The sequence below is a fragment of the Babylonia areolata genome, chromosome 11, assembly GCF_041734735.1.
Source record: "Babylonia areolata isolate BAREFJ2019XMU chromosome 11, ASM4173473v1, whole genome shotgun sequence".
Lineage (NCBI taxonomy): Eukaryota > Metazoa > Mollusca > Gastropoda > Neogastropoda > Buccinidae > Babylonia > Babylonia areolata.
The window spans coordinates 488,610-515,813 of NC_134886.1; the positions used below are offsets into that span (position 1 = coordinate 488,610).

At 46.7% G+C, this 27,204-nt stretch overlaps 1 protein-coding gene and 1 non-coding gene across 5 annotated transcripts in view; one reads left to right on the forward strand and one right to left on the reverse strand.

Moving 5' to 3' along the window:
- The first annotated feature begins 7,889 nt into the window (after positions 1 to 7,889).
- LOC143287429 (solute carrier family 2, facilitated glucose transporter member 3-like) overlaps positions 7,890 to 27,204 on the forward strand; it is a 77,767-nt gene continuing 58,452 nt past the window's right edge. Inside the window, exons 1-2 of one of the 4 annotated variants that reach the window (XM_076595419.1) lie at positions 7,890 to 8,262; positions 16,764 to 16,878. In XM_076595419.1, coding sequence (XP_076451534.1) covers positions 16,870 to 16,878 — 9 coding nt within the window. In that variant the 5' untranslated portion in view covers positions 7,890 to 8,262; positions 16,764 to 16,869. Of the gene's footprint in view, positions 8,263 to 15,580; positions 15,725 to 15,795; positions 15,820 to 16,755; positions 16,879 to 27,204 lie in introns of those variants that run through there. The other 3 variants (XM_076595414.1, XM_076595417.1, XM_076595418.1) reach the window with 3 other exon arrangements.
- Positions 24,045 to 24,163, reverse strand: LOC143287788 (5S ribosomal RNA). Its single transcript, XR_013056001.1, has one exon. It is a non-coding gene; the product is annotated as a 5S ribosomal RNA (ribosomal RNA).

Genomic DNA, 27,204 nt, shown 5'->3' on the forward strand with positions numbered 1-27,204 from the left:
ACACAAGGGGCCAGTCATAGTAAGGGACAGTGTAGGGCTGTGGGTCATCCCTGACTTCACTCAACACACAAGGGACCAGTCATAGTAAGGGACAGTGTAGGAGTGTGGGTCATCCCTGACTTCACTCAACACACAAGGGTCACCCCTGACTTCACTCAACACACAAGGGGCCAGTCATAGTAAGGGACAGTGTAGGGCTGTGGGTCATCCCTGACTTCACTCAACACACAAGGGACCAGTCATAGTAAGGGGCAGTGTAGGAGTGTGGGTCATCCCTGACTTCACTCAACACACAAGGGTCACCCCTGACTTCACTCAACACACAAGGGGCCAGTCATAGTAAGGGACAGTGTAGGGCTGTGGGTCATCCCTGACTTCACTCAACACACAAGGGACCAGTCATAGTAAGGGACAGTGTAGGGCTGTGGGTCATCCCTGACTTCACTCAACACACAAGGGACCAGTCATAGTAAGGGACAGTGTAGGGCTGTGGGTCATCCCTGACTTCACTCAACACACAAGGGACCAGTCATAGTAAGGGACAGTGTAGGGCTGTGGGTCATCCCTGACTTCACTCAACACACAAGGGACCAGTCATAGTAAGGGACAGTGTAGGAGTGTGGGTCATCCCTGACTTCACTCAACACACAAGGGTCATCCCTGACTTCACTCAACACACAAGGGACCAGTCATAGTAAGGGACAGTGTAGGGCTGTGGGTCATCCCTGACTTCACTCAACACACAAGGGACCAGTCATAGTAAGGGACAGTGTAGGAGTGTGGGTCATCCCTGACTTCACTCAACACACAAGGGTCACCCCTGACTTCACTCAACACACAAGGGGCCAGTCATAGTAAGGGACAGTGTAGGGCTGTGGGTCATCCCTGACTTCACTCAACACACAAGGGACCAGTCATAGTAAGGGGCAGTGTAGGAGTGTGGGTCATCCCTGACTTCACTCAACACACAAGGGTCACCCCTGACTTCACTCAACACACAAGGGGCCAGTCATAGTAAGGGACAGTGTAGGGCTGTGGGTCATCCCTGACTTCACTCAACACACAAGGGACCAGTCATAGTAAGGGACAGTGTAGGGCTGTGGGTCATCCCTGACTTCACTCAACACACAAGGGTCACCCCTGACTTCACTCAACACACAAGGGACCAGTCATAGTAAGGGACAGTGTAGGGGTGTGGGTCATCCCTGACTTCACTCAACACACAAGGGACCAGTCATAGTAAGGGACAGTGTAGGGCTGTGGGTCATCCCTGACTTCACTCAACACACAAGGGACCAGTCATAGTAAGGGACAGTGTAGGGCTGTGGGTCATCCCTGACTTCACTCAACACACAAGGGACCAGTCATAGTAAGGGGCAGTGTAGGAGTGTGGGTCATCCCTGACTTCACTCAACACACAAGGGTCACCCCTGACTTCACTCAACACACAAGGGGCCAGTCATAGTAAGGGACAGTGTAGGGCTGTGGGTCATCCCTGACTTCACTCAACACACAAGGGACCAGTCATAGTAAGGGGCAGTGTAGGAGTGTGGGTCATCCCTGACTTCACTCAACACACAAGGGTCACCCCTGACTTCACTCAACACACAAGGGGCCAGTCATAGTAAGGGACAGTGTAGGGCTGTGGGTCATCCCTGACTTCACTCAACACACAAGGGACCAGTCATAGTAAGGGGCAGTGTAGGAGTGTGGGTCATCCCTGACTTCACTCAACACACAAGGGACCAGTCATAGTAAGGGACAGTGTAGGGCTGTGGGTCATCCCTGACTTCACTCAACACACAAGGGTCATCCCTGACTTCACTCAACACACAAGGGTCATCCCTGACTTCACTCAACACACAAGGGACCAGTCATAGTAAGGGACTGTGTAGGGCTGTGGGTCATCCCTGACTGCACTCAACACACAAGGGGCCAGTCATAGTAAGGGACAGTGTAGGGCTGTGGGTCATCCCCGACTTCACTCAACACACAAGGGACCAGTCATAGTAAGGGACAGTGTAGGGCTGTGGGTCATCCCTGACTTCACTCAACACACAAGGGCCATCCCTGACTTCACTCAACACACAACGGTCATCCCTGACTTCACTCAACACACAAGGGTCATCCCTGACTTCACTCAACACACAAGGGACCAGTCATAGTAAGGGACAGTGTAGGGCTGTGGGTCATCCCTGACTTCACTCAACACACAAGGGACCAGTCATAGTAAGGGACTGTGTAGGGCTGTGGGTCATCCCTGACTTCACTCAACACACAAGGGACCAGTCATAGTAAGGGACTGTGTAGGGCTGTGGGTCATCCCTGACTTCACTCAACACACAAGGGTCACCCCTGACTTCACTCAACACACAAGGGGCCAGTCATAGTAAGGGACAGTGTAGGGCTGTGGGTCATCCCTGACTTCACTCAACACACAAGGGTCATCCCTGACTTCACTCAACACACAAGGGGCCAGTCATAGTAAGGGACAGTGTAGGGCTGTGGGTCATCCCCGACTTCACTCAACACACAAGGGACCAGTCATAGTAAGGGACAGTGTAGGGCTGTGGGTCATCCCTGACTTCACTCAACACACAAGGGTCATCCCTGACTTCACTCAACACACAAGGGACCAGTCATAGTAAGGGACAGTGTAGGGCTGTGGGTCATCCCCGACTTCACTCAACACACAAGGGCCATCCCTGACTTCACTCAACACACAACGGTCATCCCTGACTTCACTCAACACAGAAGGGACCAGTCATAGTAAGGGACTGTGTAGGGCTGTGGGTCATCCCTGACTTCACTCAACACAAGAGAAATCTGCGTCAAGAAAATGGACATGAGGCAGTGGAGTATGGAGCAGCTTCACAACGTAACACAAGAGACTCACTTTCTCCTCCTCCTCCTTCTTCTCCTCTTTCTTGATCTCCTCGTGATCTCATTTGTTTTTGTTCTTCTTTTTCTCCTACTGCTACTTCTCCTTCTCCTCTTCTTCCTCCTCCTACTCCCTAAAGTTTGCTTTTATCTGGCGCCTCAAGAACCCCACAGCCACCAGCAATGGACACTGTAACGTCAGTCACAAAGTTCCAGCGAGCAAGAAAGTGAACTCCCCACGTCAGTGCCCATTGTGCGTGCTGCACGTGTCTGTCAGCACGTCGCCGTCCACAGAAAGCCGGAGCATGACATCACAGATTGCGTCACCGCACTTGACGGGGTCCGTAAACAGGTTACCAAAGTTGTCAGGTCAGGTCATTAGATCTGCTACTGGTAACCTGTAATCCAGTACAACCTGTTCAGGGTCGGGTTGCCGACGACTAAACCGGCACTTCCACCGCTCCCTTCTGGGACTGGTGAGGCGGGTGGCTAGACACCCTTATGGAGATCCATAAAAGGGCGTCGGCTCGGGAGAGCCACCGACGGCCATCTAGCTCCACTGTGCTGTGTGCATGCCACACGCAGTTGGCCTCCGGGGTGTGTCTACCCATGTATGCGAAGTCTGGATCCGGCAGAATCTGCGGAAGAAACCTATCGGTTCAACGGAGAGGAAGGCGATTACAGCAACGCACTGTGGAGTGCAGAGAGCAAGATGAGACACCGAAAGGATATCTTGGTCATCCACTGCATCCGTGCTCATCCTCCAGTCGTCTCGACTTAGTCTTGCCACTGGAAATTGGTGGACCCGGACGAGAGAGTGAGGTTGACGTTGCGCAACTCCTCTTCACTTTAAACAAACTCATCGCGCAAGTCATCAGTCATCCAAAATGACCTTTCATCCTTCATTTCATCACCCCCAAGTCCTGTGGCGACAGGCGAGCGACGAAACGACAGGTGTGGGTACACTGGCAGTCGCAGCCGCAGACCTGCACGCAGGCGGCTCAGGCCATAGGGTCGTTCTTCGTCGACAGGAACAGCGATGGAGCTCGGCAGCCGTCTGAGCGTCTGAGCAGCCCTCTTTAGGAATGCACTGCTCACCTCCCTGGCATGAGGAAGGGGCTAGAAAAGGTGCCCTAAAAATTGCCTGCTCCATATCACCCTGGCCAGCATACCGCGGCTGGCGGGGACCCTACATCAGCGGTCGAAACAAAGAGAAAGAAAAGAAAAAAACAAGGATCGTTCCTCTCACCATTGGTGCTTGGAACATAAGGACTCTCCTGGACAGAGATAACGCGGACAGACCCCAAAGGAGAACAGCACTAGTTGCATCCGAACTCGCCAGATACAACATCGACATCGCAGCCTTGAGTGAGACTCGGCTTGCAGGCGAAGGCGAGCTCTGTGAACGGGGATCTGGTTACACCTTCTTCTGGAGTGGACGAGGAAGCGAAGAGCGACGTGAGGCTGGCGTTGGTTTTGCAGTAAAAACAGCACTTGTCAGCAAGCTAGCTGGAATCCCAAAGGGAGTCAACGATAGGCTTATGACCATGAAACTCCCACTGGCATCTGGCCAGAAGCACCTCACCATTGTCAGTGCCTACGCCCCAACCATGACCAACCCGGATGAAGTGAAGGCGAAGTTCTACGAGGACCTTCACTCTGTCATTGCTGCCATCCCTAAAGCAGACAAGCTCATCATTCTTGGGGACTTCAATGCTAGAGTTGGCTCTGACTACATCTCCTGGGATGGAGTGATTGGAAAGCACGGTGTGGGCCACTGCAACCCAAATGGATTGCTTTTGCTTCAGACCTGTGCAGAGCACGAACTGCTGATAACCAACACAGTTTTCTGCCTCCCCACCCGTAACAGGACGTCATGGATGCACCCTCGCTCAAAGCATTGGCATCTCATCGATTATGTCATCGTCAGGAAAAGGGATAGGCAAGATGTACGTGTAACAAAGACCATGTGCGGCGCCGAGTGTTGGACAGACCATCGTCTTGTAGTCTCGAAGTTGAATATTCGAATCCAACCCAAGAGACGCCCCCAAGGCCAGAAGGCTCCAAAACGGCTCAACATCGCTAAGCTGAAAAGCATCACCATCAAACAGTCCTTTGTGGAGCTGCTGGAAGATCGTCTGGAATCCGCCTCTCTGGACAACCAGAATGTGGAGTCTGACTGGAGGACCCTGCGTGAGCTGATCTATAGTACAGCTTCAGAGACCCTGGGACCCATGACCAGAAAGCACAAAGACTGGTTTGATGAAAACTGTGATGAAATCAAGCAGCTTCTGGATGAGAAACGCCGTCTGCATCAAGCCCACCTGAGCAACCCAAAGTCCACATCAAAAAAGGATGCGTATGATGCCATCCGCAGGACTGTTCAGCAAAAGTTACGCCAGATGCAGGATAAGTGGCTGAGTGACAAAGCTGATGAGATCCAGGGATATGCTGACAGGCACGATATGAAGAGGTTCTATGATGCCTTAAAAGAAGTCTACGGCCCCACATCCTCAGGATCATCCCCCCTCCTCAGTGCAGATGGGAATACCTTGATCACCGAGAAGGAGAACATTCTCGAACGATGGGCTGAGCACTTCAACAGTGTCTTAAATCGCCCTTCCTCCATAAATGATGAAGCCATAGACCGTCTCCCACAAGTCCCCATCAACGAAGCACTGGACGATCCGCCAACACTTCTTGAGACCCAGAAAGCAATCCGTCTGCTATCCAGTGGCAAAGCACCTGGCTCAGACTCCATACCAGCAGAGGTCTACAAGGATGGAGGCACTGTGCTGACTGAGAAGCTTCATCAGCTGTACTCACTCATGTGGAAAGAAGAGACGATCCCCCAGGATTTCAAAGATGCATGTATCATTCACTTGTACAAGCGAAAGGGGAACCGGCAAGCCTGTGATAACCATCGGGGCATTTCCTTGCTCTCCATCGCAGGCAAGATACTTGCCAGGATCCTACTTAACCGCCTCACAGCACACCTTGACCAAGGTCATTTGCCTGAGAGCCAATGTGGATTCCGGAAAGAGCGCGGAACCACTGACATGGTGTTTGCTGCAAGGCAGCTGCAAGAGAAATGTCAGGAGCAAAATGCTGATCTGTTCTCCACCTATGTCGACCTCACTAAGGCCTTCGACACCGTGAGTAGAGAGGGACTGTGGAAGATCATGGCCAAGTACGGATGCCCTCGGAAATTTATTTCCTTGGTCAGCCAATTCCATGAAGGCATGCAGGCTCGAGTCCAGGACAATGGTGAAACATCTGCTCCTTTTGCTGTCACAAATGGTGTCAAGCAAGGCTGCGTCCTGGCTCCAACGCTGTTCAGCCTCATGTTCTCTGCAATGCTTACTGATGCCTTTAGAGATGGCGATGTTGGAATCGGCCTAAAGTACCGAACAGATGGCAAGCTGTTTAACCTCAGAAGGCTTCAAGCAAAAACGAAGGTCATGACAGACATCATCAGAGACTTTTTGTTTGCTGATGATTGTGCCCTCAACGCTGGATCTGAAGCTGACATGCAACTCAGCGTCGACAAGTTTGCCACTGCCAGCAGGAACTTCGGCCTTACCATCAGCACGAGGAAAACTGAAGTTCTCCATCAGCCAGCCCCAGGGAAACCCTACGTTGAGCCCAACATCACAGTCAACGGTCAGAGACTCAGTGCGGTGGAGCGGTTCACATACCTTGGCAGCACACTGTCACGAAATGCGACCATCGACGATGAAGTGAACGTCAGGATTGCAAGAGCAAGCGCAACTTTTGGTAGACTCAATGCAAATGTCTGGAACAGAAGAGGCATTAGTCTTGAGACCAAGCTAAAGGTCTACAGAGCAGTAGTTCTCCCCACACTAATGTACGCCTGCGAAACTTGGACAGTGTACCAACGACATGCCAAGAAGCTGAACCACTTCCACACAACATGCCTCAGGAAGCTACTGAACATTAAGTGGCAAGACAAGACCCCAGACACAGAGGTGCTCGCAAAAGCCACCCTTCCCAGCATCTTCACCATCCTGATGCAGTCCCAGCTTCGCTGGGCTGGACACGTGGCGCGTATGCCAGACCATCGGCTGCCCAAAAGGCTCTTCTATGGCGAGCTGCAACAAGGGAAGAGATCACACGGAGGTCAGAAGAAGCGCTTCAGAGATACTCTGAAAGTCTCTCTGAAAGCGTTTGATATCAACCCTGACTCCTGGGAGGAATCTGCAGTGGACCGTGACAAATGGCGCGCTGCTGTGCACAAAGGCGCCAGGTTGTGCGAGGCCAACAGGACTGCTGCAGCTGTTCAGAAGAGGCAGGCCAGAAAGTCACGGGCAAACAAGCTCCCTGACAATGATATGCCTGTCTTTGTCTGCCCCAACTGTCAGCGAACATTTCGTGCGCAGATTGGACTATTCAGCCATCTGCGCACTCACAGATAGATTCATGAGCATCCTTCCCCCCACCCCACCACCACCCTCCCCCCATCCCCCATCCCCCATCTGGATGACAACGATGGTCATCATCGATCTCGATGGACACACCACCACCACCAAAGTGCTGGAGCGTTGGGTGCGTGGGGGTGGGGTGGTGAGGAGTACGTCCTGTCGGAGTCTGTACACGCCCCGGACTTCGGTCAGTTAGTCAGTGTGTGTGTGTGTGTGTGTGTGTGTGAGCATGACAGTGTGTGTGTGTGTGTGTGTGTGTGTGTGTGAGAGCATGACAGTGTGTGTGTGTGTGTGTGTGTGTGTGTGAGCATGACAGTGTGTGTGTGTGTGTGTGAGAGCATGACAGTGTGTGTGTGTGTGCATGACAGTGTGTGTGTGTGTGTGCGTTTGTGTATCTGTGTGTGTGTGTGTGTGTCCGTGTGTCTGCATGATTATTTGTCTGTCTGTGTGCGTGCGTATGTGTGGTGCGAGGAAAGGCGGAAGGGAGAAGGGGCGTGGCCGCCATGGACTGGGACAGGCACACAGCACGCAGCAGAGAGCGGACTATAAAGCCGCTGGCGCAATCACTGAGCAGAATTTCGAGAACACCACTGAGCAACGAAAGGCTGGTATAAACTGAGCTCCCGATTTAACTCGTGACTGTTTTCACCTGCTTCTTGTGAGAGGCTGTGGAGTTTATGACGTGACTTGAGCTCTGTGTGTTACTGACAAGGAACCAGCCGAGCTCCAGCGAAGAGTTTTGACATCGTTATATATAGACCCATTGACCCAGATCGAAAGAAGCGGCGTCAGTTATTAACTGAGCCAGAAGAAGTGATCAGTGACTAATTAAGCCAACCCAAAGAAAAGAGACGACGTGTGTTGCACGTGGGGCAGTGTGTGTGCTGTGTGCCGTGTGTGAACAGAGCAACTCGGCTGCTTCCAGCACGGCTCTTGTCACGTGAGTACATTCACCCACGTCGGGATGATGTCAGTGTCCGAAGTTATTGTCTGTCTGTCTGTCTCCACCCCACCCCCGCTCTCTCTCTCCCTATCTATCTGAGTTTCTCCCACCCCCCTCCCACCCCCCACCCCCCTCTCTCTCACCCCTCTCTCTCTCACCCTGTCTGATTTTCTCACCCCCCCCCTCTCTCTCTCTCCCTGTCTGTCTGATTTTCTCACCCCCCCCCCTCTCTCTCTCTCTCCCTGTCTGTCCGATTTTCTCACCCCTCTCTCTCTCCCCCCATCTCTCTCTCTCCCTGTCTGTCTGATTTTCTCACCCCTCTCTCTCTCACCCCTCTCTCTCTCCCCCCCCCCTCTCTCTCTCTCCCCTCTCTCTCTCTCTCTTCCTGTCTGTCTGATTTTCTCCCCCCCCTCTCTCTTCCTGTCTGTCTGATTTTCTCCCCTCTCTCTCTCTCTCTCTTCCTGTCTGTCTGATTTTCTCCCCCCCCCCCTCTCTCTCTTCCTGTCTGTGATTTTCTCCCCTCTCTCTTCCTGTCTGTCTGATTTTCTCTCCCCCCCCCCCTCTCTCTCTCTCTCTTCCTGTCTGTCTGATTTTCTCCCCCCCCCCCTCTCTCTTCCTGTCTGTCTGATTTTCTCCCCTCTCTCTCTCTCTCTCTTCCTGTCTGTCTGATTTTCTCCCCCCCCCCCCTCTCTCTCTCTTCCTGTCTGTGATTTTCTCCCCTCTCTCTCTCTCTCTCTTCCTGTCTGTCTGATTTTCTCCCCCCCCCCCTCTCTCTCACCTCTTTCTCTCCCTGTCTGTGTGATTTTCTCCTCTCTCTCTCTGTTTGATTTCTCCCCACCCCCACCCCCGTCTCTCTCTCCCTGTCTGTCTGTCTCTCTGACTTACATACACATTCACAACGCGGCCGCGCGCGCGCAACACTCGTACACACACACACACACACACACACACACACACACACACACACATCGTCATCCTCATGAAGAAACGGGACTCCCAGCTCCTCACTGTGAGTGACTGAAGTGGGAAGACAAGGGATGAGGTGATAGCAAGACTTGAACTGACAGCACTTCAAACCCCCACAGATAACACGGCCAGGTAACCACTAAACCACCACTGACCCCATGGCCCACAGCACCACCACCACCCCTCCACACACACACACACACACACACACACACACACACACAACACAGTCACTTACAGGTGATAAACCTCTCAGAAGCAAACACCTGACATGAGGTGAACCAGTTCAAGTGATACCAGTCTCTCTCAGCAACTTTACCATCAACAGGTATAATGCTTACAAGATTAACTTGTCTCTCTCAGCCACTTTACGGGTATAATGCTTACAAGATTAACTTGTCTCTCTCAGCCACTTTATTATCAACAGGTATAATGCTTACAAGATTAACTTGTCTCTCTCAGCCACTTTATTATCAACAGGTATAATGCTTACAAGATTAACTTGTCTCTCTCAGCCACTTTATTATCAACAGGTATAATGCTTACAAGATTAACTTGTCTCTCTCAGCCACTTTATTATCAACAGGTATAATGCTTACAAGATTAACTTGTCTCTCTCAGCCACTTTATTATCAACAGGTACAAAGCTTTCAAGATTAACTTGTCTCTCTCAGCCACTTTATTATCAACAGGTATAATGCTTACAAGATTAACTTGTCTCTCTCAGCCACTTTATTATCAACAGGTATAATGCTTACAAGATTAACTTGTCTCTCTCAGCCACTTTATTATCAACAGGTATAATGCTTACAAGATTAACTTGTCTCTCTCAGCCACTTTATTATCAACAGGTATAACGCTTACAAGATTAACTTGTCTCTCTCAGCCACTTTACTATCAACAGGTACAAAGCTTTCAAGATTAACTTGCGGTTGTCCTTGATCTTAGGGCGGTCAGCTGTCCTTAACGGGAACACGCTATCAGCATCATCAGCAAGGGGAGTTGTGTGATGCCGGGTCTTTGGCGGACAACCTGTCCCTAACGGAAGCCTTTCACCTGCTATGTCAGCACAACCCGATAAAATCGCGTGGTGGTTTGAGGCAGATGATTCTGTTGTTTATGGAAAACAGACTGATATCATAAACAGATTAAAACTGAGTGGTGGTTTGAGGTGGATGATCTGCCCTTAGTTGAAAACCTTCATGAGGTGGTCTTTTGATCGTTAATATGTCCTTAATGGAACTTAGAGGACAATACAGATATCAGTTAACTTGCCTTTGATGGTTAATCTGTATTGAATGGAACTTTGAAGACATTACAAATATCACTTGGCCTGCATGTGTGATATAGACTCTAAAGGGTTAAAGGTCCCGTAGCCCTTAGCGACTTCCAACGTAGAAACCTTATGTACCGGCCAGAAGGAAAATGCTGACAAGCAAAATCCATCACTGACGGACAGAGTGCCTTCAGTAATGACCTGACGGACAGAGTGCCTTCAGTAATGACCTGACGGACTGAGTGCCTTCAGTAATGACCTGACGGACTGAGTGCCTTCAGTAATGACCTGACGGACTGAGTGCCTTTAATAATGACCTGACGGACTGAGTGCCTTCAGTAATGACCTGACGGACTGAGTGCCTTCAACAAGAACTGACGGACTGAGTGCCTTCAATAATGAACTAAGGAACTAAGTGCAAGTTCAAGTATGAACTGACGGACTGAGTGCCTTCAACAATGACCTGACGGACTGGGTGCCTTCAACAAGAACTGACGGACTGAGTGCCTTCAATAGTGACCTGACGGACTGAGTGCCTTCAATAGTGACCTGACGGACTGAGTGCCTTCAACAAGAACTGACGGACTGAGTGCCTTCAACAAGAACTGACGGACTGAGTGCCTTCAACAATGACCTGACGGACTGAGTGCCTTCAACAATGACCTGACGGACTGAGTGCCTTCAACAAGAACTGACGGACTGAGTGCCTTCAACAAGAACTGACGGACTGAGTGCCTTCAACAAGAACTGACGGACTGAGTGCCTTCAACAATGACCTGACGGACTGAGTGCCTTCAACAAGAACTGACAGACTGAGTGCCTTCAATAATGAACTAAGGAACTAAGTGCAAGTTCAAGTATGAACTGACGGACTGAGTGCCTTCAACAAGAACTGACGGACTGAGTGCCTTCAATAATGACCTGACGGACTGAGTGCCTTCAACAAGAACTGACGGACTGAGTGCCTTCAATAATGACCTGACGGACTGAGTGCCTTCAATAATGACCTGACGGACTGAGTGCCTTCAACAATGACCTGACGGACTGAGTGCCTTCAACAAGAACTGACAGACTGAGTGCCTTCAATAATGAACTAAGGAACTAAGTGCAAGTTCAAGTATGAACTGACGGACTGAGTGCCTTCAACAAGAACTGACGGACTGAGTGCCTTCAATAATGACCTGACGGACTGAGTGCCTTCAATAATGACCAAAGCTGTATGCTCATGAAAACACGTTGCTTCCTTCAAGGCTTTGAAGACCTAATTAGCCTGCTGCCCTGAACTGATTCTTTTTTTTTTTTCTTTCTTTTTCTTCGGATAATGTTAACTCCTGAAAAAGACCTGGTTCTTGTCAAACCATCTTTCTCCCCTACACCGGTTCAGGAACTAGAAATAGCCCAGTTTGATATGGGCCATACCGAATAAGAAATAGATAAACAAACAAATGGATAACTAAAGGACGATATTATAAATGTAATAGCAAGTTGGCTTAAATCTTGTATTCAAAATAAATATCCTAATTATATGAAAATGTAAACGGACTTATCAGTTATTGAGAAAAAAATGTGCGGAGGAGGGGTGGGGGTGTGTGGGGGGAGGAGGCAAAGACAGAAATATCGTGTGTGTGTGTGTGTGTGTGTGTGTGTGTGTGTGTGTTTGTGTGTGTGTGTGTGATGGTGATGCAACGAGGCCTGTACCTTGCACTGAGCTCAGTGCCCTACAGGTGAGACACAGACAGACCGACACCGACAGACCGACACAGACAGGCATGGCAGTGCTCCCTGTACTGTGTGGGCCTTCACTGACCGGACTTCTCACCAGACGGTGTAGCCCCACATTGGTACCCACGTTGGTTTTTACTGCTGTGTCCAGATTAACCCCAGGGTTTAAGTAGATTACCACCCACCCCACATCCCCTTCCCGAGTAAACTTTACCTGATCAGAATTGACCCCTCTCTGTTATTACCGAATGTGTGGTTTACTTCAAGTTGACGTTTGGGTATTTTGGTTTTATTCTCGGGCATATCAGTGTTTTTCCCCACCATAATGAACATCCCTCACCGGGGAGAATGAACTGATTTGTAACCTGTGTTCCGTATCGAGCCGGGCCAGTCCAGGGGGAAATTCACTGATAGATAAAAGTGTTGATCAGTGGAATCCAGCGGGCTGTACTGAGGTTTGAGGTAGGGACACCGACACCCCCTGCCCCCGCCTCCCCCCCCCCCCCCCCCCCCCCCCCCCACACACACACACACCCAGTGTGGCCAAACAAAAGCACGCTTCCCCGTGTATAATTATGTTCCCCTTTGGACCTTGTTCAAAGGTTGTGTCCACATCGACCTGAATTTACGAGCTGGAGGGGGAGGGGAAAGAGGGGGGCGGGGAGGGGGGGGGCGGAGGGGGACGAGAAGTGGTGGGGGGGAGGGGGGGGGGGGCGAGGGAGGGGGTAGTGAGGAGGTAGAATAGCAGGTTAGGCAGGGTGTCTGTGATGGGGGTGGGGGTGGGGGTGGGAACCTCCACATCATCAGTACGTCTTCGATCAGGTAGCGAGATGTTGTTCTGAGTGGGTGGGTGGGAAGGCTGAGGAGAGGATTGGAAGAGGGAGGGCTGGGGACTGGAAGAGGGAGGGCTGGGGACTGGAAGAGGGAGGGCTGGGGACTGGAGGTGTGTCTCGTCATTTGTGCTGTTGGGTTGGCTGGGCGCGCGGGGTCACACACACACACACACACACACCACTCCCAATCCACACAAACAACATAATGCAAGTGTGTGGGAGGAGGTGTGGCAGACAGTCGCGCTGTCATGATTGGCTGTTCACGGACACACACACACACACACACACACACACCAGAAACTGACACGACACGTAAGCAAAACAGTCACTGATGAAACAGGAAGATCGATTGACGTCACGTGTCTGAAACTTAATGAGCACGCGCGTTGAGAAGACTGGGTCGATTCACGGGCCAAACACAAGACGCACAGCTGGTAGGGGGGGAGGGGGGGGGGCAGGGGGGGGGGGTTCCAAGCTATTGCATCAGCACACTACAGTGCCTACCACAGTCCTGAAAACAGGTGCGGCCCCAATAACTCTGCCCCACTCCCGCCTCGCGCGTTAAGCACGTATAGGGACGATCCCTGCGTGAGACAGGAACCTTTTCTGAGAACACGCACAAAGACCACACGACATGCAGTCAGGTCTTGTCAAACAAAAAATGAATACATATAAATGGAGAACCCATCCCAAACAGATGTGATCCCAGCCTGACAACAAACACGCCCCATCAGTCACAACTATTCAGGCATTTGTTTTGGTAATAGTACAGTGCATTGCGTCACCAGCAGACAAGCTGTGCAATGTGTGTCTTTACAGAGTGTATAGTGTTGCGTCACCACCAAACACGACCCACCATACACATGTGTGTCTTTACAGAGTGTAATGTGTTGCGTCACCACCAAACACGACACATGTGTGTCTTTACAGAGTGTAAAGTGTTGCGTCACCACCAAACACGACCCACCATACACATGTGTGTCTTTACAGAGTGTAAAGTGTTGCGTCACCACCAAACACGACACATGTGTGTCTTTACAGAGTGTAAAGTGTTGCGTCACCACCACACACGACACGTGTGTGTCTGCAGAGTGTGTGCAACTGAACTGCACCAATGTTTACCTCCTTCCCCCTCCCTCCGTCCCATTCAATTTTTTGGTTTAACTGCCCTCCCTCTCCTCAGTCAACTGTAACCTCCCCACCCTTACCCCCTTTCAACCACCACCCCCAGCCCTACCACACTACGGCTCTACACACACACACACACACACACACACACACACAGAGAGAGAAAGAGATTGAGCTAACGCCCTGAGGCACGCTGACATGCCAGCCACGTTTTCTTTTCGGCTGCATGAATTGAAGTTTGAAGTTTTTCAGTTGAAAGGCCGTTCCTGTTTGTTTGTGGACTCTCAAACCAGTCGTTTTATCTCTGTGTCTGTATGTCTGTCTGTTTCAGTGTGTGTCTCTGTGTCTGTCTGACTCGGTGTCAGTGTGTGTGTCTCTGTCTGTGTATCAGCTTGTCACAGTCTCTTTGTCCGTCTGTCTGTATCAATGTCTCTGTGTCTGTGTATCAGTGTGTGTCTGTGTCTCGTTCTCTGTGAGTCTGTGTATCAATGTCTCTCTCTGTGTCTGTGTATCAGTGTGCCTCTGTGTTTGTGTATCAGTGTGTGTGTCGTTCTCTGTGTCTGTGTATCAGTGTGCCTCTGTGTCTGTGTGTCCGAGTCAGTGTGTGAGTCGTTCTCTGTGTCTGTGTATCAGTCTGTGCATCAGTGTGTGTCCGAGTCTCTCTGTGTCATTTGTAATCTCTCTATGAGTCAGTGTAGCTGTCTGTCTGTCCCCATTAGGTTCTTTTCTCCTCTCTCGACTGATCCCGACTTTCACTGAGTGATTTCTGTCTTCCTGCACGTGTGTCTGTCTGCCCTAGTATCTGCCTGTCTGTTATTATATCTGTCAGTTCAACTGTTTACTGTGACGACTCAACAAAATGACAGCATAATCATAATTTATCTCCTTTGGATCTAATAATCATAGTCCACGATACTGGCCAAGTTTTACATTCCAGTCGGCTTGGAACCAGCTCCCTCTTTCGCTTTCACCAGCAGTAGTAAAGAGAAGTTGTAGTAGTGGTGGTAGTAGTAGTAGTCAGTGTACTAGTAGTAGTAGTGGCGGTAGTAGTTGTACTAGTAGTAGTGGTGGTGGTAGTAGTTGTACAGTACAAGTAGTAGTAGTGGTGGTAGTAGTAATAGTAGTAGTAGTAGTAGTAGTAGCGTCGTCAGGTGATCGGCACTATCATTGCTAGTTATTATTATCATTGCTAGTTATTATCATTATCATTATCATTAACGCGGACATGCTGGGTGACGCTCCACAAGCTCAAGGCAGTGGGAAAGTCAGTCAGACAGACTCTCTACCGCCACACAGGATGTGCTTGGCAAGTGCGCACTGAGGTCTAACACGCTTTATCTCACTTCCCGCAACCGACGTCTCGTGAATTTCGTCACTGTCACTCACACACAAAGCGCATCAGTATTGGACGAAGCGATAGACCAATGACGTTGGACATAGGGAGACACACCTGCCATTGATGGAACTTTGTCACTGCTACACACACTACGTATTAAGATAGTGCGGGCTACTGTCAACACTGTGAATCGGAGAGGTGGGTTTTTTTGTGGGGTTTTGTTGGATGTGTTTTGTTTCTCTTTTTTCAGTTTCAGTTCGTTTGGTAATACTGATTTACGCTTCTTATCAACAGTGAGTCTAGTTTTACAACCTACAATTTTGTTTATTAGTAAACTTTTTCCATTTCTAATTTTTACTTAAAAAAATCATCATTTGTTTCATTGTCGTTTGGTAACAGTTATAACAAGACTATACAGTATTCGAATATTCCGTGGTGAACCATGAACACGTTTCTTCAGTATTTGTATTCTATTCACATATTTTCATATTTCTCAAGTTATTTTGTCTTTATCTTTTCTCTTTCCAAAACACCTGTGTGTGTGTCACTGAGTGTGTGTGCCGGTGTGTGTGTGTGTGTGTGTGTGTGTGTGTGTGTGTGTGTGTGTGACGGTGTGTGTGTGCTTGAATAGAGATTTGATTGTGTTTCCCCCCTGAAATTCCAAATGGGGTCACGAACAGATTACCAAAATTTTGAAATAATGAATAATTGAGTCCGGGGTGTGGGTGTATCAGTGCATGTATGTATTTATGTGTGAGCACGCGCCTGCGTCAGTACGTGTGTGCATGTGTGTACGCGGCACAGAGCCGGCCCTGAATCACTTTTTCTATGTCTGTGTTGCTGTGCTAGGCAGGTGTTGACATTGAAGGGGTGTTCTTGTTGGAATGTGGGAGCACGGTAGGATTTGTCCTCTGAAGCTAATGCATATACATGGTGGCCTTTTGTTAGCAAACACGTCAACAAGAAGTTATCTTTCAGAGACAATGAAGTATTCTAGTATTGTATTTCTCTCTCTCTCAATCTCTCCGCTCGTGGTGCGCGATCGCGCGTGTGTGTGTGGCTGTGTGTGTTTGTGTGCGTTGTGCAAACATATGGTTCACATACTGCTGCGTGTGCGAAAGACTGCGTGTGTGTTGGTGTGTCTGTGCGGATTTGCTAACTCGTCCACCCCATGGCTAAAAAGTAGACTCGCCCATATTTCATTGGCTGTTTGTTCTGTTCATTTTCAGCCCAGCAGGCAGTGACAAAAGCTACTTGCTGTGTCTCCGGGAGCAGACGTCAGGCTTTCCCTTCTTACCTTGAGCAACAACAACAAACACAACAACAACCTTCCACCATCCACGATGGGAGAGGTAAGTGGCTGATTTCACCACTCACTGTCTAAACGGCACACATCTCACTTGCCAGTCATGGTTTTGTAGGGTCAGTTTCTCCGGCATCGAGTTGGCGGCGAGGTGGGGGATATTGAAAAAGACCAATGGGAAAACGGCTTCGGTCAATACACCTTGCCAACGCGTTTGCCATTGAATTGACCTTCGTCAGCTACTCAATCACAAAAACAACTAATCTTTTAGGAAACAGTTCACTCGGTGAAACGGGTTGTTTTCGGGGAGGGAGGGGGGTGGGGTGTTGCCCGCCAAGTGCGCATTCATTTATTGTTGGATTATTGACGGCAGCAGATCTGGGCAGGCCGACTGCCTTGTGTCCGCGTGTACCGTGATGATGCAATGTTGTTCCGGTTACTGTGGGGAGTACCGTTTTCCTCTCTGCACGGTGTGTGTGTGTGTGTGTGTGTGTGTGCTGTTATCATTCAAACAGTGCGTCGTGGTATTTTGGTGCATAATGTGATTCCGCTTCAACCATTGGTTGATTCCACCACACCCCTCCACACATGGGCGGACAGGATACTGGATGAACGAATTGTATGCCTGTTCTCTGGAAGAGAAATTGTTAATAGATTGACGTTTCCCGGAAAAAAAGGCGACATGTATATTACCGCGAATACAAACACAAAATCTGACCATGCTCACATTTTCCAACCCCTGTAAAGTTTGCATTAGTGTTTAAAAGAAATATGTAAATGAACAAAAGCAGCAGACCACATCATTACCGCATAATAAGATTAATGATAATTATAATAACACTTGTAAAAACAAAAAAATGTAAACACCTTTAACCCTTTAAAAAAAAAAAAAAACTTTTTCGTCATTGTGTGCTTTGAATTTAACTGTGTGCCACCACACCAGGCATCTTCAGTTAAGGACAATAAATTAACTGTGTACCACCACACCAACATCTTCAGTTAAGGACAATAAATTATTTAACTGTGTACCACCACACCAAGCGTATTCAGTTAAGGACAATAAATTATCTTAACTGTGTGCCACCACACCAACATCTTCAGTTAAGGACAATAAATTATCTTAACTGTGTGCCACCACACCAGGCGTCTTCAGTTAAGGACAATAACTTATCTTAACTGTGTGCCACCACACCAAGCGTCTTCAGTTAAGGACAATAAATTATCTTAACTGTGTGCCACCACACCAAGCGTATTCAGTTAAGGACAATAAATTATCTTAACTGTGTGCCACCACACCAAGCGTATTCAGTTAAGGACAATAAATTATCTTGTGTCTTGATCTTGTGTTTTGTTCTGTTTTTGTTTTGTTTTTCACAGTGTTTTGTTATACATTGTTGATCTTTGATCCATACTTTGAAATATGTTTTCTTCAGATTACATTTAATTATTTTTTCTACTTTGTTGCGTTTTGGTTCTTATTTAAAAATAATGATAATATTATTGTTATCATCATGAACAGAAATGGAAATTGATATAGCATTATCCAGAAAACTGCTCCTGGTGCTTTGCTAAACACTAATATTCTACATCACAAACTGCATTTTTATATAATTTATTTATATTTCAGTTTATGTTTCTGAGAAAAAGTATTTTTATGTTGCATTGATCATTGACAATGTTTTTTTGTGTTTTTTTTGTTGTTGTTTTTTGTGGTCTGTTTTCCATCCTCCTGTTGTTGATTTTTTAGCTGGTTTGGGCAAAATAAGAATCAGTCTAAATATGATCTGATCTGAGTGACTTCGAACACACGTGTTCACAGTACACACACACGCACATGTGCACACACACACACACACACACACACACACTGTTAGTACTTCAAGGTGTTGGCCAGGTATGTAAGGTCACAAGGGCACTGCACACTGTTAGTACTCCAAGGTGTTGGCCAGGAATGTAAGGTCACAAGGGCACTGCACACTGTTGATACTTGAGAACTGGGCAGCAGACCAGCTTGGAAAGGATTCAAATGGACAGGAAACTTGTTGGTGGTCTCAGATTTTTTGTTATTGAATATCACTCACTCTTACTGTTTGCACTGTCCTTATGGTCCGTATCTTGTGGAACAAATCGTCAGGGTGCTGCTAGGGATTGGACGTTCTTCATTTTTTACTCAGTCTATTAGTCAAATACAATGAAGCCACATTTGAAAATGGAAGAATGTCTGTTAAAATTATGGTTTTGTCCAGCTGGTAGAATTGGTATGTGAAAGAAAGACTTTTGTGAAAGAAAGTAATATAGTATTTATATAGTTGAAAGAAAGGCCTTTTGAAAGAAAGTAATACAGTATTTATATAGTTGAAAGAAAGACTTTTATAAAAGAAAATGATACAGTATTTATATAGTTGAAAGAAAGACTTTTGTGAAAGAAAGAAATACAGTATTTATATAGTTGAAAGACTTGTGAAAGAAAGAAATACAGTATTTATATAGTTGAAAGAAAGACTTTTGTGAAAGAAAGAAATACAGTATTTATATAGTTGAAAGACTTTTATGAAAGAAAGTAATACAGTATTTATATAGTTGAAAGAAAGACTTTTATGAAAGAAAGAAATACAGTATTTATATAGTTGAAAGAAAGACTTTTATGAAAGAAAGTAATACAGTATTTATATAGTTGAAAGAAAGACTTTTATGAAAGAAAGAAATACAGTATTTATACAGTTGAAAGAAAGACTTTTGTGAAACAAAGTAATACAGTATTTATATAGTTGAAAGAAAGACTTTTGTGAAAGAAAGTAATACAGTATTTATATAGTTGAAAGAAAGATTTTTGTGGAAGAAAGTAATACAGTATTTATATAGTTGAAAGAAAGACTTTGTGAAAGAAAGTAATACAGTATTTATACAGTTGAAAGAAAGACTTTTGTGAAAGAAAGTAATACAGCATTTATTTGTATTTGTATTTCTTTTTATCACAACAGATTTCTCTGTTTGAAATTTGGGTTGCTCTCCCCAGGGAGAGCGCGTCGCTACACTACAGCGCCACCCATTTTTTTGTATTTTTTTCCTGCGTGCAGTTTTATTTGTTTTTCCTATCGAAGTGGATTTTTCTACAAAATTTTGCCAGAAACAACCCTTTTGTTGCCGTGGGTTCTTTTACGTGCGCTAGGTGCATGCTGCACATGGGACCTCGGTTTATTGTCTCATCCAAATGACTAGCGTCCAGACCACCACTCAAGGTCTAGTTGAGGGGGAGAAAATATTGGCGGCTGAGCCATGATTCGAACCAGCGCGCTCAGATTCTCTCGCTTCCTAGGCGGACGCGCTACCTCTAGGCCATCACTCCATTTATATAGTTGAAAGAAGACTTTTGTGAAAGAAAGTAATACAGTATTTATATAGTTGAAAGAAAGACTTTTATGAAAGAAAGTAATACAGTATTTATATAGTGCTGAATCTTGAGCAGAGATAAATCAAAGCACTTTGACATCAGTCATTCACACGCATACACAGCTCTGATTGGAAAGGATGAAAGACACACCTTCTGAATATGTAAATAGAACTTTAGAAAGACACAACTTTTAAATATGTACCAGCGGTAAATAGAACTTTAGAAAGACACAACTTCTAAATATGTACTGGCGGTAAATAGAACTTTAGAAAGACACAACTTCTAAATATGTAAATAGAACTTTACAAAGACGCAACTTCTAAATATGTAAACAAAAGTTTACAAAAACACAACTTCTGATATGTAAATAGAACTTTACAGAGACACAACTTCTAAATAAGTAAATAGAACTTTACAAAGACAACTTCTAAATACGTAAACAGAACTTTACAAAGACAAAACTTCTAAATAAGTAAATAGAACTTTACAAAGACAAAACTTCTAAATAATAGAACTTTACAAAAATACAACTATTAATATGTAAATAGAACTTTACAAAGACACAACTTCTAAGTATGTACATTATATAGAACTTTGGAAAGACAACTTCTAAATTATACATGTAAACAGAACTTTAGGAATACAACTTCTAAATATATAAGTAGAACTTTACAAAAACACAACTTCTAAATATGTAAACAGAAGTTTACAAAGACACAACTTCTGATATGTAAATAGAACTTTACAGAGACACAACTTCTAAATAAGTAAATAGAACTTTACAAAGACACAACTTCTAAATATGTAAATACAGCTTTACAAAGACACAACTTTGGATATGTAAATAAGTCAGATGGGGTGTAGAGGTGATGACAGATGGTACAGTCACATGGGGTGTAGAGGTGAAGACAGATGGGGTGTAGAGGTGATGACAGATGGTAGACAGTCACATGGGGTGTAGAGGTGAAGACAGATGGGGTGTACAGGTGAAGACAGATGGCAGACAGTCAGATGGGATGTAGAGCTGAAGGAATTTGACATAGGAAGGGGTAGATTGATCAAAACACAAATAATGATTTGTGTATGTGTGTTAAAACAAACAAGTACTGCCAGGTGATTCTCTTTGGCAAATTTGTACATAATGATATTTTATGGTTGTGTTTATATCCATAATGTACATGTGTTCATCTTCATGAATATATATATATATATGTGTGTGTGTGTGTGTGTGTGTGTGTGTGTTAAATATAACATGTAGTAAGCTGTGTCCCCAAAGGCTGTGTGTGCTGTGAGTTATCAGCACACCCTGTGCATGTGGCTGTAAGACTGAGGGCTGAATCATTGGCTATATCAATTATCATCTCCATTGATTCCCTTCTGTTGTTCAGCTCTTAACTGAAACCTCAGGGAGAACAGGAGGATGGGGGGAGGGGGAGGTTTGGGGGTAGGGAGGGTGGAGGCCAGGGCAACAGTTGTGACTGATTGTGTGTGTGTGTGATGGAGTGAACAAAAATCAGTGGCTCTTTGTTCAATCATGGGGTTTTGTGGATTTTTGTGTGTGCATATTTGGAGGCAGGGGAGTGTGGTGGTGGTGGTGGTGTTCCTACAACTTGGAGTGGGGAAGTTCTGTTTTGAATTCATGTGGATTTTTTCTGAAAGCCCATACATGAAAGTAGTGTGTGTGAATGTGTGAGTGTGGGGGTGAGAGGGGAGGAAGGGGGCTGAAGGGTGAAGAGCAGAATCCTGATCATGAGTTGTCATAACATTTCACACAACATATTTATTTTTAATTGCTTGACAAACTGCTTTTAATGGAGAAAAGATCATGACCCCTGACATCTCTCTCTTTTTTTTCTTTTTTTTTAAACATGGATCTTGATGGCTGACTGCTTTTGCAGCTGGCATATAGTTGCTATTTAAGAAAAAGAAAAGAGATAAATAAAAGTTGATGGTATTTACAGACTGGGTATGGCGATAATTATGTTTAACATGGTAGAAATAAGAAAGTAAAGGAAATTGTGTGTGTTTGTGTTGTGTATGTAAGTCACTTTATAGTTTGTATGGTGTATTTAAGTATGTACCACATTGATGTACTAATTTCTGTTTTGGGGGTGAAGGGTGGAGATTTTTCCAGTCTCACAGGTCAGCATGTGGAATTAAAAATGAAGAATGGGGAATGTTGCTTTGTAAAGCACGTGGAACCGTTTTCTGGAGAGAGTGCTGTATCAGTACCCATTAGTGATAGTGGTAGTAAATAATAATGATCAATAGATGAAATTTGGACTTTTGTTCTGTGTGTGACTAATTGTTTCTTATTATTACTTTTTTTCATTGTGTGGTGGAATAGGTATCCATATATATATATATATATATAGAGAGAGAGAGAGAGAGAGAGAGAGAGAGAGAGATTTATATAAAGCACGTGGACTATGGATCGGAAGCGAAAAATGTCACACACTTCATCCACAAAAGGAGAGAGTGAAAAAAAAAAAAAAAAACCCACCAAAAACCCACAAAATCCTGACAATACCAGCGGCCTTTCCCCCAAATCCCCACTCCCCTGATACTTGTCCTGCGCCCACACACACACGCGCGCGCCTGCACACAGGCACGTAGACACAGAGAGGATAGAGAGCGTGATGGACCTGTGGTGGGCGGACGGAAGTGACCCAAGTGTGTCAGGGTGACGGAACAGGCAGCAGCTTCCGCAACAAGCAGTGCGGCGTAATTCTGTTCGCTTCTCTCAACCCGCCACCATCTGCCGCGCCTGATAACGCTGTGTTATCGATTGGGTGCCTGGCTCTGGCTCTGACTTTCCCTCATCTTCCTCATATGCAAAACAAGCCCTGACTTTCCAAGCACGCATAGTTTGCATTGCAGTAGTGTCCGCGCACAGGCGAACGGCTTTGAGAGGTCAAGGTGACGGGAGGTGATGCGCAAAGTCAAGGTCGTGCTGGCAGACGCGGCCACAGTGGGGTGAAGGTGTGTTGGGTTTGGTGGTGTGAGGGATTCCAGAGAACACGAGGGCTGCTTGGGCTGTGACAATAGGCATGGGGTGGGGGAGGGGCTGTAGTAGAAAGACGATCAATACGTCTGCAGTGTTGTTGACACAATAAATGTTTGGTGAAAATGTAAGGAATTTACACAAAAAATGCGTCATCGGTGTTATTACTTCAAATGAATAGAAACGTAATGATATTTTCGTTTACATGATTATATGATAAATCTGCTTATTTTCAGCTTACAGGAATTACATTTAATCGACATATTTTCACAGTAAAATAAGCCATGGAATGTGATGTCATGTGAATTAACTGTTCAAGACATCAGCAACAAGAGGGATGATTATTATTATTATTATCACCACCATCATTGTCATCATCATCACCATCAAAAGAACAACATCAACAGCAGTAGCGACAAAGGTATGACAGAACAAACAGAATACGAGCAAATGTTCCTGCTCATAACTTGAGTGTTCCAGAATTAAGTCGAGTATGCAACAGATTTTGTGTGTGTGTTGATTCGTTTTCAGTTTACATACACACGAGTTTGCGTTATTTAAGATGACATGTACTTTTCAAATGAGCCGCCAGCCATGGCCATATTTGCCCTGATGCACAGTATGATAATAAAGTTGGCCATATGTTTGCTTCTTTGTGCACTTTGTCCAGCTCACTGTTATGATAATGCTTAGTTTCAGTTTCAGTTTCAGTAGCTCAAGGAGGCGTCACTGCGTTCGGACAAATCCATATACGCTCTGCCAAGCAGATGCCTGACCAGCAGCGTAACCCAACGCGCTTAGTCAGGCCTTGAGAAAAGGTTGCCAACAGCACCCGGTGTTCCCAGGCGGTCACCCATCCAAGTACTAACCGGGCCCGACGTTGCTTAACTTCGGTGATCGGACGAGAACCGGTGTTCTCAACGTGGTATGGCCGTTGGATAATGCTTAGCCCGACTGAAATGGTCACTGATTGGAATAAATATCTGATGGTCACTCCTTGGAATATCTGATGGTTACTCCATGGAATATCAGCAGTATTGATGAAAGCGGGTTTATATATATAATGCATGGATTATTTAAAACTGACTGTCATTGGAAAGGGATGGAAGGTCTATGTGTAGGCGTTTTCAAAAAGATGTTTTAAGACCTGTTTTAAAAGACTGAAATGACTCGGTGGCGAAGATCGTGAGGTAAACTGTTCCAGACAGATGGAGCTGAATGAGAAAAGGAAGAAACAACAAAGAATTGGGTTGTAACACGGGGAACGAGTAGCCACCCTGAATCAGAAGGTGATTTGAGTTGCCGTGGAGGTTTGTAGGTTTGAATGACTTCTCTCAAATACTGAGGGGCAGCACACGCAATGGAGTTGGAGGTAAGAGTTGCGACTTTATACCGAATGCGGGCAGAAATAAATTTGGTAACAAGTGAAGAGAATGCAGGAGTTGAGTGATATTGTCAGTCTCTTGGTTCTAAAGATAAACGTCATGAACACAAACCTTCACTTGTCGACTGGAGTCGCCATACTGTTTTTGTGGTCTTGGTACAACAGGGAGCTTATGAACAGAAAAAGCGGTTTACCCATATGGGCACAGACTGAATGATCGTGTCATTGCAGACGATTTTGTGGGCCTTGTAAGATGGTTGCACATTTATTTAGTGTGGGGATGATCTGTATCAAAATTAAAAATAGATTCGAAAAAGAAAGAAAGGAAAAATAAAGATCACAACATTTACTGCTGATAATAGTCGCTTTAAATAGGCACATTTATACAAGTCATCAAATTTAGTATAGCAGATTTCATTAGCGTTGATGTTGTTGTTGGATAAGCACTACCTGTGTTGGTGTGAGTGAGTGTGGCTGTGAATGGTGACCTACATAGACAGCTGTATCGATCCCTTCTCCGCAATCTGAAGTCAGGACAGGATGCAGCCGTGTGTTGTGTGTGTATGTGTGTGGAGCCAGTGGGCTATTTTGATTGGGTGCAAAGTGCTGTGCCAGAGTCTGCACAGGATTGTCTCTGGGCCTGGTGTGTCTGTTGGCTTGTCTGTCTGTGGGCCTTGGTTTGGATGGCTCTGTGTGTCTGTGTCTGTGTGTGTGCCTGTGGAGCCAGTCGACTATTTTGATTGGGTGTAGAGTGCTGTGCCAGACTCTGCTCTGGATTAATTTTTTTGTCAGTGGGCCTGGTTTGTGTCTGTTGGCTTGTCTGTGGGCCTTGGTCTGGATGGCTGTCTGTCTCTTTGTGTGTGTGTGAGCGAGAGAGAGAGAGAGAGAGAGATGTCAGAACCTCCTCCAGCCCATGGAGTCACGTAAGGTTTAGCTTCAGTATCCTCTTTGTACCTCTCTCCGTCTGTTTCTGTCTGTCGCTGTCTCTCCCCCTCCTCCGCCTCCCCACATATATGTGTCTGTCTCTCTGTCTGTCTGTCACTCTCCCTGTCTCTTTCTCTGTGTGTGCGTGCGTGTGTGTGTGTTCCCCCTTCCGTCCCCGCCCTGTGCCTGGACCACAGAGTGAAGAGACAGGGCTTGGTGCACTGTTCGGTGTGGGATCATTTTCCACAGCTTGTGTCTCCCCCTATCCCACAGGAGTTTGTTGTGTGAACCACGGAGGTACGTGTCTGTGGTCTGGACGTCGGTCTGTTTAACTCCCGCTCAGCTCTCTCTGTCTGGCCGGCTGGCGTTTGCATGGCTACTGTTTGTTTCATTATTTCTCGTTTACCTGTTTACTTCGTGTGTGTGTGTGTGTGTGTGTGTGTGTGTGTGTGTGTGTAACGTGAGTGTGTGCATTCCTTGCGGTACAGCCCTGACTTAAGCACGACCCATGGAGGCACAGCGGACAGTTCAGGAAATTGGAATCGGGGTTTGTCTGGCCTTTCATTGATTCTGCCTTTCTGTGACTGCACACACAAACACACACACACACACACACACACACACACACACACACACACACACACACACACACGCACGCACGCACGCACGCACGAAAGCGCGCGCGCAGAGGGAAAGAGAGAGAAAAAACAACTCAGTCTGCAGGATGGTTACGGATTGAAACTGAGCTATGAATTAGTCATAAATTCCCCCCCCCCCCCCACACTATCCCCCAACCCACCCTCAAATTGTGTTTGTCTTTCTCTCTCCCAAGGACAGACAAGTATATGACAAACATGGGATCCAGTTGCCACACACCCCACACTGGAAAAAAACGATGAGCCAGCCGTTTTTACAATGTCTGTGCGAGCATTCCAAGACGACAGCAGGTCGTTTGTTTCTCTCTCACCCCCTCCTTCCCGCTACCAGCCAGTTCCCTCCCCCTCCACACACACACACACACACCACACACCTCCCGCTCCTTCCACATACAAGAGATATGATGGTCTTTTATTTCCCAAGGTCTCCAGTCTTGCTGTGTGTGTGTGTGTGGTACGTGTTACAGCTGGGGTCCTTGTGTGGAGGACTGCCTTTCTTGACCCCTTCTTCCTTTTTTCTTGCCTTTCCATCCCAACCCTCCCCCAACACCCCCACCCCCACACACTATTCCCCCCCTTCCTCCAGCCGCAGTAACGTGAATGGAGGTGGTGAGTGACAGGTTACACGGCCTGGGTACACGGCAGGTTTTTGGAAAACACTGACTGAAGCCCGCAGAGCCAGTCACTGTGGAAAACATAGGAACTTGTAGGCCACGAACCCTTCTGCTGCCTCAACACAACTGACTGTGGTGAGTTTGGTGTCCAAACCCTCAGGGTAATATGGTGATGGTGATGGTACTACCACTTGGTTGTCCATCGTCGTCCTGAGACGCGGTCTGTATTCCGAGCGATGAGAGCACAAGTGGCTCCACAGTCCAAGAATGGAGGCACACAGGCGTTCACAGGTGTTTTAGCGGTAGTCTGTTCTCTGGGGAGGGGTCACTGAGATAACTATGAGGAGAGGTTTGTTGGCTGTGTGTCAAAGCCTGGGTCTCAGCACATGGTGCTCCTGTCCA